At 41.5% G+C, this 19,691-nt stretch overlaps 3 protein-coding genes across 4 annotated transcripts; 1 reads left to right on the top strand and 2 right to left on the bottom strand.

The window, feature by feature from the left end:
* Window positions 1-871: 871 nt before the first annotated feature.
* Window positions 872-4,966, bottom strand: mylpfa (myosin light chain, phosphorylatable, fast skeletal muscle a). Its single transcript, XM_071531100.1, has 7 exons — window positions 4,852-4,966; window positions 4,103-4,201; window positions 2,606-2,681; window positions 2,410-2,514; window positions 2,152-2,230; window positions 1,995-2,043; window positions 872-1,203 (listed from the first exon to the last, which is right to left on the bottom strand). The coding sequence occupies exons 1-7, from the start codon at window positions 4,852-4,854 to the stop codon at window positions 1,102-1,104; spliced, it is 513 nt and encodes a 170-aa protein (XP_071387201.1). The 5' UTR covers window positions 4,855-4,966; the 3' UTR covers window positions 872-1,101.
* A 3,798-nt stretch (window positions 4,967-8,764) lies between these two features.
* On the bottom strand, window positions 8,765-12,383 carry pheta2 (PH domain containing endocytic trafficking adaptor 2). Its single transcript, XM_071531115.1, has 4 exons — window positions 12,021-12,383; window positions 11,112-11,200; window positions 10,687-10,990; window positions 8,765-9,817 (listed from the first exon to the last, which is right to left on the bottom strand). The coding sequence occupies exons 2-4, from the start codon at window positions 11,190-11,192 to the stop codon at window positions 9,405-9,407; spliced, it is 798 nt and encodes a 265-aa protein (XP_071387216.1). The 5' UTR covers window positions 11,193-11,200; window positions 12,021-12,383; the 3' UTR covers window positions 8,765-9,404.
* A 794-nt stretch (window positions 12,384-13,177) lies between these two features.
* Window positions 13,178-18,687, top strand: cd2bp2 (CD2 (cytoplasmic tail) binding protein 2). 2 transcript variants are annotated; one of them, XM_071531108.1, is made up of 7 exons: window positions 13,178-13,223; window positions 13,545-13,623; window positions 14,274-14,403; window positions 14,757-14,914; window positions 15,305-15,893; window positions 15,986-16,071; window positions 18,396-18,687. In XM_071531108.1, the coding sequence occupies exons 2-7, from the start codon at window positions 13,549-13,551 to the stop codon at window positions 18,504-18,506; spliced, it is 1,149 nt and encodes a 382-aa protein (XP_071387209.1). In that variant the 5' UTR covers window positions 13,178-13,223; window positions 13,545-13,548; the 3' UTR covers window positions 18,507-18,687. The 2 variants fall into 2 exon arrangements, with proteins under 2 accessions (XP_071387209.1, XP_071387208.1); XM_071531107.1 differs by having other exon boundaries at window positions 13,179-13,307.
* The last annotated feature ends 1,004 nt before the right edge of the window (window positions 18,688-19,691 follow it).

Below are 19,691 nucleotides of genomic sequence, written 5' to 3'. Positions count from 1 at the left end.
ACTCCTATTCTGGGAACCATTATGAATTTGGGCGCAGATACACATTAGCCAGCCATGCAGACAATTTCCCCAGTACAGTTAATGGGAAAAGTCAGATGTCACTGCAATAAGAGCCGGTCTTGGTGATTTATTTTGAGAGTGCTGGGCATCATTAATGCAGTAATATGTGTACTAACTACTTTGTATGGGTGAGATTCAACCTGCGCACTGTGAACAAGATCCACTAGATGTCACTAGATCTATTCACCAGCAGCATATGAGGGGTTTTCATAATATTTTAGACTTGTTGCCTCTCTCAAACCCTCTCCCACAGAGCCACTGAACAGAGACACTATTGTACAAAAAGAGGTTTTATTCACAGTTTGTCCCTTTTATTCATTACAGAGGAAGGTGAGGAAGAGTCCAGTCAGAATGAAATCGAGACAGCTTATGGAAAAAATGGCGATCCGAGAGCGATGCAGGAAGGAGCGGAGGGAAAGAGCGCGAAGACTTGAATGTTTTCTTTCGGCCCTTTCTCTCCTCTCCTTCGCAGTCTTTGTTGTCGCTTTGTACAGAAGAAAAGAGTGGTCATCACTTTTTAAGGAGACTTCTTTTTCTGTGCTAACCTGGAAACGCTCTCCCTCTTCCCACCTTTTCTACCTGGGGGGGGGGGGGACTTCTTCAAAATTTGGAATGAGGTCCCCCGTGTTTGGTGTGTGCCCCATGCAACAACAGTGGAATAAACCTTTGCTGTGTCTGTTTTCCCCCTGAGAAACCATGGGACTTTTTCACTCACACAAGCACCGAAGATGCTAAAGCAATCAGGTAGAGAGAGGTGTAGAGGTGAGGAGAGAGAGGTTGCGAGGAAAGAGAAGGTGGTTGTGGATGGAAATGATGTTACAAGATCATTTTATTGAAAACAATCCCAGTTCCCCATAAGCAAACATTGACATCCCACGGGCGTCTGCCTTCTCATGCGTCAGTGCGACGAGTCTTTGGTTCGAACATGAGCGACAGAGCACATGGGGGCACACAGACGGTAAGCTGGGAAGGAAGAGGAGGACAGAAAGGGAGGGCAGAATAACAAAGGGATGCTGTTTTTCTTCTCTTCTGGCTTTCTCTTTACTCCTCCTTCTCCTCTCCGTGTGTGATGACGTAGCAGATGTTCTTGTAGTCTACGTTGCCGGCAACATCTGGGGGGAAGGCGGCCCACAGGTTCTTCATCTGAGGGAGGAAACGAGGAGACGAGGGTTGGCAACTCACCGGGGCAACGGGGTGAAATGATATACAATATATGATGAGATTAATTATAAGAATACACCAAATTTTTGAGAGATTTTCCCATTTGTAACCCAAAACATCTATGAGTCCCTATTTGCTGCATTGCTCCATGCTAACACGTTAGCATACACTATGTTGAGTGATAGTAGGCGCCTAGCATTATCTCAAAGGTGAGAAAATAAGAACTTGTAGCAGCTCTAAAGCTAAATGGTAAGTAAATTTATGTTGTCAAGTCTGGCAGTTTTGTGTAGATTGGTAAAATTTACATAAAATATGATACAAAAATAGCATACTGTTCTGAACTAGCAGGGACTACTTTCTCTGTTTGCGTAGGAAGTGAAGGAGACGTTCTACGGCTAAAAATCACTGCACAGTGGAAGAATATGTGGTTTTTCATCCTAAATAGTTCCAAAAATAAAAATGGCTACATCAGCTATATTGAGTTAATGATATTGTACAATTGTTTTAAATTCATGAATCTACAGGCCATATATTAAAAAATATACACAACGTTTTATTACTAAAAGGTCATTCTTCTTACTTTTGATAATGCTAGCTGCCTACTATCACTCAACATAGTGTCTGCTAAAGTGTTTGCATGAAGCACCAGAGTGAACGATCTACCAGGGACATATGGATGATTTTTGTGTCTATGTTCTCATCTCTTAACAGGTAAGTGATTGACTAATCTCCCCAAAACTCTGTGTATTCCTTTAACTGGTCGGAAACATTACCTCCTCCTTGGAGAACCTGTCGCACTGAGTGGTCAGGAGCTCCTCAAGGCTGGAAGAGACAAACACAGAGAGATTTATTATTGGGTCAAATTCAGAATTATTCCCATTTGGACATGTGCTGTGGTATATAGTTATAGAAGAATAAGAAGGTGCTCACAATTCCTTCTTGATGGATCCAGTACCCTCGGGGTCCAGGATCTTGAAGGCGCTAACGATAACGTCCTCGGGGTCAGCACCTAGTGAGGGACGACAGGAATAGTCAAGGTATCAATAACAGTGACTCACACAAAGCTACTGTACGGACACTTTTAACTTCATTATATCGTAAAACATACAACAACTCGCGAGTGAGCGGTGCCGAGTGAGCGGGGTAAAAAGCAGGTGTCAGATTAGCAAAAGGAAATAAGACGCCCACCCTTCAGCTTCTCTCCGAACATGGTGAGGAAGACGGTGAAGTTGATGGGGCCGCTGGCCTCCTTGACCATGGCCTCCAGCTCCTCATTCTTCACGTTCAGCTGGCCTGCACAGCACAGAGTTTAAGATTACACACAAATACATATACACCACATACACACACACACACACACTCTTTTCCACTGTGCGCAGCTCACCCATTGAGGCCAGAACGTCCCTCAGGTCATCTTTGCTGATGATACCATCTCTGTTCTGGTCAATGATTGTGAAGGCCTGAGAAAAAGACAAACCAACAGGGTTTATTAGTTTTTACAAAACAACACCGGAGTGTGTCCACTTGTCACCAGTGGGACAGCTGGAGAAAACAACACTTGTCACCAATGGGACAGCTGGAGAAAAGGGCAGGCTGGGCAACAAATCACAGGGTGAGACCTCCTTAACATTTTAGGGACTCCTCAGTCAACAGTGTGTCCATTAAAGTGTCAGGTGGTGAGGATTCATGACACAAAGCTATGTAAACCTTGTTAGGGGATACTGGGCAGGAAAAAGAAAGCGGCGAAGAAACGTTAAAAGACTTTAGTGGCCTTGGTGGGTTGGGGGGACTTGAGGTGGACCTCAGGGTTTTTCTTACATGTTAATTTGAGAACGTATCATCTTGGTACAGCTGTCTGATTCGTTCACTCCCCCCCTTCTCATGGCTGAGCTGCGTCTATGAAACTTAAGATGACCTCTTGGACTTGAACTTGAACTCAACCTCTCCCCAACCTCTCTCATCGCTCTCTCTCTTTCTATCTCCGCCTCCCCCCTTCTCTCTCTCTCTCTCTCTCTCTCACACACACACACACACACACACACGCCAACAGACACACGCGCGTTCCCCCGGCTGCCATCTTTCCATCTGTGCAGAGTGCTAAGACCGCCTTAATGATTGTGTCATACATTCCCTACGTGGCAGTTAAGAAATCTGTATCACTTATCACAGGAGGAATGTTCCCCTCTATTCGGAGCCCATATCCCTTGACAACACATCGAAAACACAGACACCATCATAATCCAATCTCTTGACGGCCCGTCCCTATAAAATCCCCTTTCCCTGACCTCACACACCCCCTCACTTACACACTTTTAGACTTCTGCCTTTTGCTTTTCTCTCTCCCTTCTTCTGCTCATCAAATCGTTCGTAATTGTAATTTTGAAAGCACACAAAAAGCAGTTTGCCTTTGAAAGTTTGCCCCCCCCCCCCATTAACTTCCATTCTGACCCGTTCCTATTCTCCTTTCCTTGTCTTTGTTCTACACTACAATCCGCCTGCTGAGCTCCAGTTGTCCTCCCAGCCGTCAGCAACAGACCTAAGGAGATGTGTGAGTGACAGCTGGGGGGGTCAGAGGCGAGCGGACTGCTGAGCGCTTCAGAGGGCGACAGAAATTTCAGAGCTCCTCCTAATGACATGCTCCTGCTTATTGAATTGTCAGAAGGGGAACGGGGAGGGGAGTAAGCAGAAGAGCAACTGCTGCGAAAATGGATCCTGGAGCGGCTTCACCAAACTCTAATTTTGGTTGTACCCTTGAGTAAAAACAAAGAGTAAATCAAGCTGAGATCACACCAGTCCCTCTCCATTTCTCTATCGACCAACCGGTGACCATAAAGATGACTAAGGTGTAAATGTTGGCATGTTGGGGCGGAGAAATCCTCACCTCCTTGTACTCCTGAATCTGGCTCTGCTCAAACATGGAGAACACATTGGAGGAGCCGCCTTCTCCGGCTGCCTGCCTCCTCTTGGCCTTCTTGGGTGCCTGTGGGACAAACACACACACACACACGGGTGAACCCTTGGGTGAGTCCGTCCGCCCCGGCTGCAACCCATGGTGACGCTAATTGACCTCTAACCCCAGTTCATGCTGTGCGGCAGGTGATGCTGCGGTAGATCAGGTGCCATCCTCAGGTTAGTCATAAAATGTATCATCTGAATACCAATATGGCATGCATTTGTTTTATGAACTCTTTTTTCTTTTGCAAGTTTATGTTAAGAAACACAAATTTCTGCATTCCTGAACTATCTATAAAGGCTCTCTTTTCTCCAAAATAACCCTGCAGATTTTTCAGTTTGGCATGCCATCTAAAGTACATTATTCTCTGCCACATAAAACCACTTTACCAATTTACCAATAATATTAATAACACATTTAAACACAAGCATCCTGATAACTGTATCGCCATGAACAGCAGGTAGCCTATTATCCAATGAGGAAAAGCCATGTCCAAAACATGCTTGATCTATAGGAAGTGAAAACAAACACTCCCAGTATTTGTTATTTCGAGCTGTTACATAGGCCAAAACGTATCAAAAGGTGATGTTAATCCAAAGGGTCGGTTTGATTCGGCTTTCCCCCCTGTAGAGCCTTCCATCAGCAGAGAGTAGTGATGAGGGAATGATGGTACTCACCATCTTGAGACGGTATGTGTGGAGGTTTAGATGGTCAAGAAAGAGAAGACTGTGTGAAGCCGCGTTATACGTGGATCCCCGGGGGCTTATATACCCCTCCGCCGGCCAATCTAACTTTAGCCGCAGCCTCAAGTTTGGGTTGGGATAAAAGAGAGAGAGAGGGAGGGAGAGGGAGAGAGAGAGAGCGAGAGAGTGGTAAAGGATGAGCTGGTGGCAAAAGTGAAGGAGACAGAATGGGGGGACAGGCTATCACCTTACAGGAGATCAGAAATAGACCCAGGAGTCTTGGAATTAAGTAAACCTGATAGCTTGGGGACCTTGCCATAGGTTTGCAGTCCCACGTGGACTAATATGGACATTCAGGACATTGATGCTCGTTGGACCGCTGGACACCGTCTCCCCTCCCTCCCTCCGTCCATCTCCATCAGCCTGCACACAGTCACATCGGCCACTCGCTGACTTTATTTTTGGTTTGTGATGTCCATTGCGATATTACAGCCTGAGATACGAGCATCCTATACCCTCAGCAACTCATACGGCTTTTACCCTGTATGTGCATGCATGACTTGGCTCTCTTATTTTGAGTGAACGGTTGTGATATAAGGTGATGTTAGGGTCGGATTTTGGGATTTTGCCACAGGAGTAATGATAGAAACTGCTCTGCAAGGATCCCACACATCTAAAATGGCATGAAAGCATCTGGCTTATCACTCAATCTAAACATACACATGAATGATTAACCCCAGCACCAAAACAAAATGGAGGGAGACATGTAGGCTATTAATTCTCAAATTAATTAAAATACCTCTGACAGTGTATGAGAACAAATGTTTTTTGATTGGATTTTAAAACTGTAAAAGGTTTATTTACATTTGTTTGGTTTGTAACCACTGCAGCAGAATAAAATCTAAATGTAATTTGAGTTGTGATTTCTTGAGAAAGTGTGAGCCATACCTGTCAAGAATATATTATTAATGATGAATGAATAATTAATGATTAATTAATGATTTCCTGTTACAATTCCAGTTGTATAGTAACTTAAACCTGATGATGATAATGATGATGATAATAATAATCACTGTCATCATCATCATCGTTGTCATCATCAACATCATCCTTATTTGTGCATCACTAATAAATAAATAAAAAAATAAGTTACATCAAGATAAAAAGATAGGAACAGAGGGTAAAAACAGCATTACAGTAGAATAATGGGATAAAAGACGTCACATAACAGCATCACATAAAAGCAAGCTTATAAAAATGTTTATGAGGAGATTTAAAAGTTGTAAAAGTTTAAAAGTCACTTCATTATGTGTTATAAATAAAATGGAACAGTGTCAAAATAGTAAAAATGAAAGCATGTCTTTTTGTGTTTTATTTATTCAACTTTTGATTTATTTTATCCAGAGTAAACTTTACTCTCTCTGTAAAAGCGTCTCATGTCACATTCTCATGCTGTGGTGTTTTCTACTAAACCTCAGCTTCAGCTTGACACTGTAAATGTGGCTTGTGGTGAGTTGTGAAGCTCAACCAGTCTGCTAATGAGTGACCAGAAAGTCGTGGCTTGTGGACACATGGATTTCTCGTTTCTGTTTTTTGATATTTCATCCTCCAATAAGAATATTACAAGTCGTGTTGGCGGCGTTAAATGAGCGGCGCCATGTGAGGCATCTACAAGCACCGTTAACCTCTGGCTGTTGTCCTCGTTTCCCATCACCAGGAGGCTCCCTGTGCAGTGACGGCCTCAGCCATGAACACGTTTCCACCTGTTTGGGCGCTCAGACGGGGACCCTCCCGCCCCGCACCCCTGCTTTCAAATATCCCCCCCTTCAAATAAGGGGATTACTTGGCAGGGTGATGGCAGCAGACGTTCTCAAGAGAATATAAAAGGGACAGCTGAGGGCGACCAAAATAGCTAAATAAACTTGACAGCCTGCCAACGGGCCAGTCCCTCAAAGCAAAACGCTTCCCCTCATTTTTTTTTTCACAGTTTTTATATCCAAATTTACCAGTGTCAAAACCAGAGATAATCTGTTTCTCATATCATGAACAACTTTGCTAATCTTGTCTGCTTGATGAATTTATTTTTGCCCCGGTCTCGGCTGTTTGTGTTTCCACAGATCGTTTCTGTCTGATGGTTAACGGACAGGTGAGGAGCTGCAGCAGAGTCACGCCCGCGGTCTTTACTGGTTTCCCGGACAGCGGTAATTTGGATTAGAGAGACTTTGTTATCCCGGGGCCTCCAGGACGTCCCGAGCCTGACGCTCGCTGTCAGTCCTCCCTTGCGTTCCCAGTGACCTTTGACCTCTGCTCCTCTGGATTATCACCACCTTGTTTTCCCGGAGTGAATGTGGCACGTGTCACTCTCTACTTGTTCTGACTGTGATATTCAGCCTAATACACTTAAAGAGGAAGTGTTACCTGTTTGTATTTGCTTGATCAGGGTGAGAGATCAGATGAAAGTTAAAATTTTCTATTCTCATTCCTGCAAAAACATGATCTGTGCTTCAATACTGTGTGTGACATCAGCCTTTTTACCCAAATGGACACAGCCGCAGCATGTAGTGTGCTTGTACATATATGTGTTATATATATTTATGTATTTACTGGATAGGGGCTACAGAATAATGAGGGCAGGAATCCCTTTTTTATATATTTATGGATTTATCAGATAGGGTGCACAGAATATTGAGGACAGGAATCCTGGTCTGAGGATGAGGTAGCAGCCTGTTTGCATCCAATGGATGATACTGATGTTGACTTTTATCTATGCTTTTTTAAATATTCATTATCTCCATTTTCCTGCTGTGTTGAACTGTCTGTATTTGTTATTGTTTTGTTAATTTCATATGTTTTTTATGTAATGCTGCTGGGTGACACCCGAATTTCTCCCCATGGGGATTAATAAAGTACATCTGTATCTGTATAAACTGTTGACAGAAGTGTGAGCCTCTGCCTCAGTTTGCTGATTATACTGCAAGGTGGTAAAAAACGGTCTCACCTCACGATGCGTCTACATGCTGCTACTGTCAGTGTTAATGTACAGATGTGTGTACATTCCAGGGGCATTCGGTGCAATATGACACGTCTGGCCACGCTCCCCTAAAGCCATCTATCACATTTTCGATGATTGGTATGTCTGTCTGTAGGGGCTGGAATGTGGAGAAGCTCCCAGCTCGACCTATGGGGCGAGACAACCTAAGGATCCGCTGTGACATGGGAGACGTCAGAGTTTGTAACGTAACACTCTGGTGTGTGTGTCTGTGTGTGTTTGATTGCCTGCTACAGTCAAGTTGTTCTGTTTTGCTATTTGACACCGTCTGCGACACATTACATCGATCACCATACAGTAAATTTCAATTTTGAGGGCAGGTCAGTTTTCAGCTTTTGCTTTTTGAGTCTGGTGTGACCGGGCTTGGTTGAGAAAGCAGGTGAGTGAAAGGTTTGGTTATAAACCGTATCAGTCCAGTACCAGAACATCAGTTTTATGTCACTGATCATGCTGCTCTGTGTAATTATTAGAGTGATCGTAAATTAAAGCCAAACTGGGCGTAATTATATAAGTAAATGAGTGAGTAACTCAATTAAAGGCACTTGCACTTATTAATGTCCCAAATTAATCGATCGGTCAGTTGTTGCCCCAGCTGCAGTCTCTTGGCTCTTACACACACTTCCATAAATCATTGTGCTATTTTCGACTAAATCACACCACCAAGACTTCATTAATTAAATCCAGTCCAGTTTCAACAGACTGTAGCTATGGCTCCCTCTGCTGTTTACTGTCTTCCACTGACTCTCGTGTGTTTTGATGCTTCTTATCCCCGCAGTTTCTTTTCCAGATAATGTAAATATGAGAGCAAATGAACAAATATCGATTGCATATTTATTGCAACATTACATCAGAAACATGTACAATGAATCAATTGATGTTGTGGAAGTGTGTGTTCTATGGTACACACATAGTTTTATGATGTGTGTGTGTGTCAGTATGTGTAACCAGAGTTATGTTTAGAAAGTTATCAATATATTTGTATTTGTGCATTTTGATGTTTGTAATTTTTGTATGTGCTTCTCATTTTATATCATATACACAGATTTAGGGCTGCGTCTTCCTAGTTCATTTGTCAACTAGTTGATTATGAGACATTTTAGTCAATTGACCCATTTTAATGAATTTTATGTCATGCAATAAAAAATATGCATTCCTCCTTGTTAAATCCTTGTAAAATCCTGCATCACAAAGCTTTTTCACACCAATGCTTTAGTGGTAACTTCTACCACATGGACGATGTCGAATTCTCTGACAAATCAGACAGATCACAGTGTGCCATGAGATAAATCACTGACACAAAACTGATCTAAACTGATCACATGACACAGAGGCATGTTTAACGCATTTACAAGTGCCGTAACTCTATGTTCCTACGTATAACTTCACAATACTAAAGGTGGAGTTCATTTTGACACACATGAACCACTCCATCTCAGTTCCCCTTTAAGGGTTTAGTTTCACTTTCGGTTTCTGAATCTCAGAGTTCTGTCGGTCTGTGTCACCCCAGGTCGATGAGATCCTCGTCACTCTGCTCCTCCTCCACCTGTCGACTCCTCAGCCATTCCTCTCTCGCTTGCTTCACTTCCTGGCCGTAATAATCGTGGAGTTTGCTGAACTCCTCCAGTGGATCCAAACCCGCCAGTGGCCATTCCCCGTACAGAGGCGCCGGCCCGTTCAGCGGAGTCACATGAGCGTTTCTCTTGGGCCAAAGCTTCGGAGACTTCTTATTTGTCACTTTAGTGGGTATGGAAGGCGTTTGTAAAACGTTGCTGGCACTGTAGCTCCTCCCCTCTCTGACCGCCGCTCTGGGCCCCTGGGTGGGGAAGAAGGAGCCGGGGTTCATCGGGGTCACCGACTGGCCGAGGCCCTTCACTGTCGGACCAACACCGGAGCTTTGTTGCTGTTTAGCTTCTGCAGACACAATAAAGAGAGTTAACCAAACCAAACAGCACAGTATGCTGACAAAACACACAAAGACACAATACAGTATATGATATGATCTGGGGTGGGAACCAAATGGGGTCAGACACAAATGAGCAATGATTCATTTGTGGAACAGACTTGTAAATTTACCTGAACACAGGCTCACCAGAAAAATATGTATATGGGAAATCTCTAAGTCTTTATCTTATATGACAGATTCGTAATTTATTTTTCACAATAGATTAAGGTTTGACTTGCAGGAAATTTAAGCTAAGTTGTTCCTTGTGTATAAAGAAAAGTGGTCCACTGATATTTGGCTTAAACCTACCTCAAGGACACACTGTCAAATCAACAACAGTCATATTACAGAACCTGATGTTATGTTAAACTTATCTAGAAGTCACAGATCTCTTTGTGCACAGTTGAGGTCAGGTGCATTACCACTAGCCACTGAAACAGGAAGCTTTAGTAAAACTTCTGAAGATGAAAGAACATGTCTACTTTGTGATTTGGAAGAAATTGAGAATGAGATTCATTTTATGTTCTACTGTCCGGCATATGTTGAGCTAGGAAATGTGTGGTATAGCAAAATGACTTGTGGTTCAAAAATAGTTCAAAATAGTTCAAAAACTTTAACTATGTTTTAGAAAGGATAGCTTCCATCTTACTCACTTCATTTGTGAAGCATGGGGGGAAAAGGCAGGATATTCTGTTTGTGCGATATCTGAGTTTGAGTTTTTTATGATGTTGTACACCCATGTAACTACTTGGTAGTGTCATGTAAGTCCATGTGGGCTGGGCACCTTGTGTGTATGACACTTAAATAAACTAATCAATCAGTCAATCAATATATTCACCTTCATACTGCCTCCCCAGGTCTCTCACCAGCAGGGAGAGGTAACAGTGGCTGGCTGACAGCAAGGCTTTGACCCAGCTGTCCTGAGTCAGACGATCCTCTGCTGCGAACCTGTAGGTCTTCAGTCCCGGCCCCTGGAACACCAGAGAAAAGGCAAACTGCCCGTCGGACTCAGAGTGGCGCACCGCACATCCCTCCAGCACGATGACACCCAGTAGGTGCCGGTCCGCTGGGCGCTCCTGGTAGAACAGCAGGTTCGCCTTCAAGACAAACCACCGCCGCTGGTAGGAGGCATTCCTCTCTTTCTATGGAGAAATATATGAAAGCAAAGCAAAATAGTAAAGTTATTACATCTGTTATCAAATGGAAATGAATATTGAAGACTCTGCAATTGTATGTATGTCTGTGTTTGATGTTTTCACAAACCTTTTTGTAGAGATATCCCTCTTTATCCACAGGAGAGGTGCACGATAGGTAATGGGTTAAAATCTTCTCATGGATCTTCATCACAACACCTGAAGAAGAAAGTGGTTTCACACTGTGGAAGGTTTCCAGACTGAAGAGTGCATCCAGTCTGGTCAGATGTGGAAACCCACATGTGAATGTTTTTTGGACCTATGTTGGTTTCATATGTGAACAATGTTTTTTTCACATTGTGTTCTGACATCACATGTGACAATTTTTACTTCAGATGTAAAAATTTCAATTCATAGGTGATTCATAGTGTTTTTCTTTTTCTCATGTGAACATTTTTTCACGTTTTAACCTGCCATTACATATGACAATATTTGTTTCACATGTGAAAACTTAATTTCACATGCAGAGAGACAATTCACAGGTTCATTTTCACACATAGGAAAATGGAAAAGGGACATTTCACATGTTCACAACATGCGTCCAAAAAGCACATGTGCTTTGACTTCACATGTGGCTTTTCACATGTGACTTTTTTGGCATATCATACATACAACATAAAGCAAACATTTTCAGAAATGTCCTGCACTTTCTTCAGCAAAACATTCAATAAAATCATCAATCAACCTGATTTTAAATAGCAACTACTTAAACATTGCACCACAATTAGTGATCACATGAGTTCAATTCAGCAGATCTTTATTATTCTCCAAGGAATAATCTTTGTGCATAATGTTTAAAAGCAACAGGGACGAACTCATATATAACAAGAAACATCAATAATCAAGGCAATAATGACAGTAACAGTAATATATCCCAGTGGTTTAAATACTAATAAAACCATGTCTCATATTTTCCAGTCACTGGGTTTACCAGCCATAACTCCCCAACTCCTGTCTCAGAGAAGTGACTCAGACTTACCTCTGCCAACGCTGAATCACTCACCGGGTCACTCTACATCCACAGGCAGAGGCTTTTACATTATTTACACATGTAGATGAATTCCTCTGCTCCTCATCATTCCTAACCATGCAGTCGATTGTATTTTCTCTGGTCAGGATACATCCAGAACGAGACAATGTTTAAATATAAAGTTTCAGGTTACTACCACCGGTCCTCCCTCGGGTGCCGGAGGACGAGTGTTGAAATATAAATAACTCGACCCACTTCCTGGTAACAAAACCCTGACACATTATATTCTCTCTCCTCTACGCATCAGTCCACCTTGTGCTGCGATGGGTCAGACTCGGCCGAACCAAACCGTCTGCAACAACTGCTACCTGCAAAACCTGATGCTGAAGTGGAGTCTGATGCTTCCGCCTTCTCTCTCTCTCTCTCTCTGTCTCACTTCCACATTCTGCTCAAATATGTTAATTTTCTCACCCTCAAATGAGTTTTAGTTTAATCTCTGATGTTGTGTGCCTTGATTGATGGCTGACTGTTCAGGGAGACAGGGAGAGCTTCTGTCAGATATTAGCAAAATCTAGTGATGTTTTACATAATCAGAGGTCTCAAACCCTCTTTTCCCAGCTCTCTCTCCACACACACACACACACACACACACACACACACACACACACACACACACACACCTCCAAACAGGCCTCCAATAAGCAGAATTTTGCTATCTTTGAAATAAAAAAGAAACTATCTTTCATTTAAACTCATGTTATCTTTGTGGGATTAAGACAGACAGAGGTCACCATGGCTCTCCATATTGTTTCACCTGTTCTTTCCAAAGTCACTTCTCCTTTCTAGTGCAATGTTGCTACCTTGAGCAATTTCCCACACTACACTTCTCCATAGGCCGGACCAGGTGGGAGGTACTCTGACTTGCTAAAACTCAATACCAGTAGTTTCAAATTTAGTAAGTATTATTAACAACAAAATTCTAGCTGAAACTCTAGATGAAATGTGACCACTGCTCGGGCTTAAAATAATCCTCAAAAAATAGTCTTATTGCACATGTCACATTCAAAGAGAGACCAGGGGGAGACAGTCATCTTCCAGAATAAAAAAAAAAAATTCTTTTTAAAAATCGATTTGGCGTCATTTCCTGTTCAAACCGGATCCGGATATGACAGAGAGCCAATAACGAACGTCGCTTGAACTGTTTTCACCCAGGTCTGGCCACACTTCTGCAGCTACGTATTCGTTTATTAGTTGTATTTGTCTATATTTACTTCAGTAATGTATAAGTAAACGCATGTAAGTAGTTAATTAAATGTTACCTCACATTTAGCGGGAGTTTGCACTGTGATAAATGCCTTGCTTGTTGTGCGCGCGCTGTCTGTCTGCTGTTGTTGGCTAACACGAGCCAGTTAGCTAACTAGCAAAACAACACAACAACCTATTAAATGAAAAGTGTAAACGAACCGCTACGTACTGCTACAAGTGTAACTCGATCTATGTTAAATAAATGATTCCCCGTCTCGCCCTCTGTAGCACCATGTCGAAAAGAAAAGTGACATTTGAGGACGGCAATGGGGAGCTTGATCTGGATGAAGAAGTTCCTAACAAAAAGGTAACTGTCCCGTTCACATGTTTAGGGAGGGGAGGGTGCTGTCCAAAATCTGGTATCATTTAGGTCTAACAAATACTGAAAGGATTGTGTTTTTCCTGTCATGCCAAGCACGTCCATCTTGGATCAGTTAGAATAGCTCCCAGCATGAAACTCCCATTTACATCGCACCTGCACAAGGAAATGTATATCTAAACACTTCACACTCTTTCCTTCATTTACTACTTAGACCTAGGATGTCTACTAGTCTAATAATTATATCTTCATTAATGTAAACTTGTAATCATTATTTTATATAATTTGCACCAGACAACAATGTCCATCACAAGTGATAATGGCGATGGGTTGGATATTTTCAGAACAAGGAAATGAAAGAAACATGAGACATGATAACTTATTGGGAGGATTTGTTTGCCTTGGCCTGTGTGTGTTTAACAGCAGTCAATAGTACTGTTCTGCCTGTGACTCCAGGTACGTCTGTCTGCTACAGTTTATCGTAATGGGTTTGGATCAAATGCATTCAACCGTGCAAAGCAAATAAAACTGACAGAACTCAGTCTAGATGGATTACTGTTTTGAAAATGTTTTCCAGTTGAGTTAAGTAATGTGATACTGACCATTTTGCTTCTTTGCTTTTCTTGCTGGTGATCTAGACTTGTGAGGCTGTGAGTGGCCCCGGCTCCAGGTTCAAGGGCAAACATTCTCTTGATAGCGATGAAGAGGATGAAGGAGACGACAAGGAAAGCAGCAAATACGACATTCTGGCCAGCGATGACGTGGAGGGTATGTGTTGTCTATTGATTATTTAGGCTGTATCTATGAAGTGATACATGTCTGTCTGGCAAGTGGCCACATGTACATTGCTATGAAAAATATGTTTTTATTTTTTTCTGAATGCGTATTTTTGTGTTCTTGGTAAGTCTGAATCTACAGTGTTCTTATTCCTTTTAAGCCAAGTTTGGGTGAAGTGTTAGAGAAGCAACCTTTTGACAACAAGGTGGCTGAATCCTTGGGCTTAGCTGGGAAACTTTCTCCCCTCCCTTACTGTCAAAATGCCCCAAGTTTAGCAAGATAACATTTTACCTAAACGAGCGATGAAAAGTGAAAAGTACCTAAGATCACAACTTTGTTTTCAGGCCAAGAGGGAGCAACGATTGACTGCGATGAGGGAGTTCCCATCACACCCTTTAACCTGGACGAGGAGATGCAGGAAGGATACTTTGACTCTGAGGGAAACTATTTCATCAAAAAGGACGAACAGATCAGAGACAACTGGCTCGATAACATTGACTGGGTAATTTCTGCTCCATGTTGGAAGGCTTGACAGAAAATCTAATTGTGATTATTTGACAGAATACCATCAAAATGTTTTCTTGTCATAGATTTTTTAGAACTTAACTAACTACTTAACTAAAATTGTTAAAAGAAAAGTGAATTTGTTTAAAACATTTTTTTTTTTTACTGAATTTGAGTATGATGAACGATTTTCGCCAATATTGTGCTTGATTTATGGACCAAAGATTACCTGGAGCACTAAAACACCTTGTTTAGAAATCCATTCTGGACGATCCTCTCTCTCTTAAGCAATTAATTGGAGCCTCTGAAATTGCAGAAGTTCATATTGCTATTTCGATTTTTTGATTGTTCAGCTCTACTGTGCAGTAATAAAATTTCCTCTTTCCAGGTGAAAATAAAAGAACAACCTTTCAAGCAGAAGAAGAAAGGTCTCGGTGCCAAACGGAGACGCAGAGCGGGCGATGAGGACGAGGCCGAGGAGGAGAAACTGCGAGAGGAGCAGCAGGCCAACAGCGATAACGAAGAAGACGTGGAGGAGAAGGAGCCCGCCGAGGACCCGCTGGCCTCCTACACACAGTCCCAGCTCACCGAAGCTGTGGTGGAGCTGCTGTTGCCCGGGGAGACGGTGGCCAAAGGTCTCCGTCGGCTAGGAGGGCTTGGCGGGCGAAAGAAGAGCAAGCTGAGGGAAGAGAGCGAATGCACAGAGGAAACCAAACGGGATGCAGAAAAGCTGGACAGGCTCACGGCTCTGGCTGACAGACTGGTTGTGTGCGGGATGTTCGAGATCTATCAGCAAACTTATGAAAAACTGGCCTACGTGCTGAAGGGCATGAGCCAGAAGCAGGCAGCTAAGAGGCAAAAACCCAGCGGTGGTGACGACGACGAAGAAGAAGACGAACTCGATATGTTTGGAGATAAATTTGATGAGACGCATGCCAGCAAATCACAGGAAGAGGAAGAGGATGACAGAGAAAGAGGTTACTCCGCGTTCGCTGTTTTCCTGTTGTGCGTTTACCTTCATCGTCTCAAAATGTCCCGTTGTGTTTCATCCCGTTTTGTCTTTCCTCAGTGAGCGATGGAGTGATGTGGGAGTACAAATGGGAGAATAAGGAGAATTCAGAGCTCTACGGCCCCTTCAGCAGTCAGCAGATGCAGGTATGATCTGTTTAGTGCTGAAAGATATTGACAAAAAATCTAATTGCGAGTATTTCATGGAATATTGCAATTGCGATTTAAAGTTTTTCTTGTCATAAATTGTTTAGAACTTTAAAATTGTTTCAAGAAAAGTGATTTTGTTAAAAAAAACTTTTACTAGACTAGATGTCAGTGTGCAGGAATTACTGAGTTTGAGTTTGATGACAGTTTTTCACCAATATTGTACTTGATTCATGGACCAAAGATCACCTGCAGCTCTAAAACACCTTGCAAGCAATTAATTGTAGCCTCTGTGATTTTGAAATTGCTGAGCTGATGTTGTGATTTCGATTTTCGATTTTCTGATTAATTGTTCAGCTCTAGATCTGTTGCAGCAGTTTGAGATTAAAGAGCAGTTCTAGGGCATGTAGGTGATTCAGTGGACCGGTGCACTTGGTCAAAAAGCTCCTCATACTTTGCCGTTGTGCCTCTATATCTTTTCTTTCCTGTCAATCTTAAACACCACAAAAATCTGAATCAAGGCTTACTTGGTATCGTGGCTCTGATGAAAACAAAATATGAGGAAGTTGTGATTTGAAGGGTGAAGATGCAGCAACTGATTTCAATGTTGAAGAAATTTGAGTTAAAAAACCCCAAATTGGTTTGATGAAATATGACTGTGATTCTATGCCCGTACTATCTGTTACTTACCGGGTTCATTAGAAGCTTATCCAAGTTATCGAGAACTGGGAGACTTTATAATCCGACCAGAGAGCACTCGCTCCAGTGTTGTGGCTGTTGAGATATTGGGTAGCAGTCATGTGCACATCCTGCTGATCAGGTGCTGAGAAGAGCATATCAGAGAGAGATAAGAAAAACCTGACGAAGATCTATTAGGATCGACACGTTGTCCTTGTTTGCACAATTACGGTGTAAGGAGCAATAGAGTGCAGACTTTTCTCTCTCTGTTGAGATATTAGAAGCAAAAATTGTTAGCTGTTAGGAATTTGTACGCCGTGCCAGAGCAAGTCAAGTCCATATTTGTTGAGTAGATAAAGTTTTAATATTACTTGTCATATGAGGCTGAAATATATCTGTTTTAGAAGTATAATCAAGTACTTGATTATATACAAACAAGCACCGAATGATGATGTCCTTATGGTGTCATGTTCAATACTTTTTATCCAGTGTGCCTTAAAAAATCACTGATCTGTAGCTGTAAACCGATCTGTAAATCCCTTTACTACTAGGGATACACCAATATGTTTTTATTTTTAAGGCTGATACCGATATCCAATTTCTCACCGCTCATATCACCCGATACTGATTGTTGTAAGAATGTAATACAAATACATGTACAAAAAAGAATACACTTTTCAGACATGCCTACCTTCAAATAATCAAGTGTTATCATGAGTAATAAATAATAATGATAAGCAATAATAAATAAAAGGCCGCCCCCTCTTGGAAGTAATTGGCTCAGTGAAACAAGTAGGGCTGGGCGATATGGTTGTAATCAATATCAATAAAAGGTAATTGCTGGAGTCCCAACTCAGTCTCAAGTCAAGTCCCTAGTCTAAATTTAGATTATCAAGTCATGTCCAAGTCAAGTCCTTGTCATTAATGTCAAGTCTCAAGTCTAAATGTAGAACAGCAAGTCGAGTCCAGTATCAATTTAATATATTAAAGAAAACTAAATATCTAGGATTTTTCAATGCAGTATCATTTTAATAGAATAAAAGTTTGAATTAATTCATTTATGTAGAAATTCAGAAAACAGAATTTAAATTCAGTCATCTGGTGGAACAAATGTAATCACTTTCAATCGAAGTCATTTACACAAACACAAGATTTTTTTGTCAAGACTTGAGTCTCCACCTCAGATTTTTTTGATAGCGATATATATCTTGATATGGCTTATACATGAAAAATGAAATAATCAAATTGGTGTTCATTGCATTGAACTGCTTGCTTTTAAGTGTGATGTCAAACAAAACTCTGAACTCTTTCTAATAATATTTAATTTTGTCATTTTGAATTTTTAAATACAATGTGCTTGTTATCAGTTACAACAGCAGAATTGTGTACGCGCACACACACACACACACACACAGGCGGCACTTCCAGCTCGCCTATACAACAATCAGCTGTAAAAATATAATCAGACCGATCCCTACTGTGCTTTTCAAAGCCCTAATCGTCCGATACTGTCTCCTGAAATGTATTGGTGCATCACTGTTTACTACATCATGGGGTCGAGTGCTGATTCTACTTTTAACTTGAGTCTGACTCCACCTTTAACTGTCTGCCAGGTGGCTTTAATCTTCTTACTGTCTGTTTTCCAGGACTGGGTGGATGAAGGCTATTTCAAAGACGGTGTTTACTGCAGGAGGCTCGACCAAGACGGCTCTCAGTTCTACAACTCCAAGAGACTCGACTTTGAGCTTTATACATGATTTATGAGCGGCATCAGATGGATGATGACCATCATGATCACTATCATCATTCATCATCTCTCTCTCTCCCCTCCTCTCAAGTCTATCCTCCTCCTTCCTCTCCCGTCCGGTGCTTTGGTGTCAAAACAGAGGCTTTGTTTTCTCTATATTGTTTTTAAATAAATTACTCATTTGTGTCTTGTCGCTGTGAGACTTTTTTTTTGTTCCTGAGGGCTAAAAGCCAGGGTTCATCATAGTATTCTTCTTAGACTGATTTGATTCTGAACTAGTGAAGTTTATATGGCCATTTGACCCAACAGTCACACACATGGTGATATTCACTAGAATAGAAGAATACTCCGGTCACTGCAGAGCTGCACACTTGGGAAACTAACGATACCGGGAGCAGAAGATGCAAGAAGCCTGTTACATCCAGTTTTCTTAAATCTCATAATTGGGACACTTGCTGGAAAGTTGGGCTATAATGGATTCATTGCAGTGGAATATTATAAAGGATCAGCTTCAAGTATTCACAGACAGAATACAGGCCATAGTTAGATCTTGTGCGTGTTATTAATGATAGATCAGTGCTGCCTCCACAGGACTTTAAAATCTATGATGTTAGTCTGTTGAATATGAGAGAGTTAGGTCAATGGTTAATTGGATTGAACTTTTGTAAGGTATGGCAGGACATGTTACCATTTAATCACTTGAGCCATTTCAAAGTCTAAGTATCTTTTTCATTTGTAACGAGTCATAATTGCAATAAATCATCATCCATGATATAATTTTAATTTTGACAAGTGGTGGTAATTCTAATCAGATATCTATAATGAAATTATGATAAGTCAAGTTGATACTTTACATCTATAACTCGCCTATGACTCGTGAATTATGCCAGCGGAATTGTAGTGAATTATAGATTATAAATGTATCTTTTTTGTAATCCAAGGGGAGAGGAGCTACAGGTTACTGTGAGGAGTACGGACTGATGTAGGCTATTATTGATTTTTTTGAACATGTAACTAAAATGGACTTGTATACAAAAATACTAGGAAAATATTGTTTTAAAAAAACTAAATAAATCTAAATGTATCATTCTGACTAATCACAATTACATTTTGTGTGAAAATATAATTTGGACTACTGACTGAGTTAGAGTGCTCACATGTTAAATTGCCTTCCCATACTTTACACACAAAAATG

Source organism: Centroberyx affinis, unplaced genomic scaffold (genome assembly GCF_046629955.1).
Source record: "Centroberyx affinis isolate AG114_WGS23_722 - 3 ecotype Tasmania unplaced genomic scaffold, CSIRO-AGI_Caff_v1 ptg002033l_1, whole genome shotgun sequence".
NCBI lineage: Eukaryota > Metazoa > Chordata > Actinopteri > Beryciformes > Berycidae > Centroberyx > Centroberyx affinis.
Note: the sequence above shows the minus strand (reverse complement) of the source record. Positions and strands in the feature narration are given on the sequence as shown.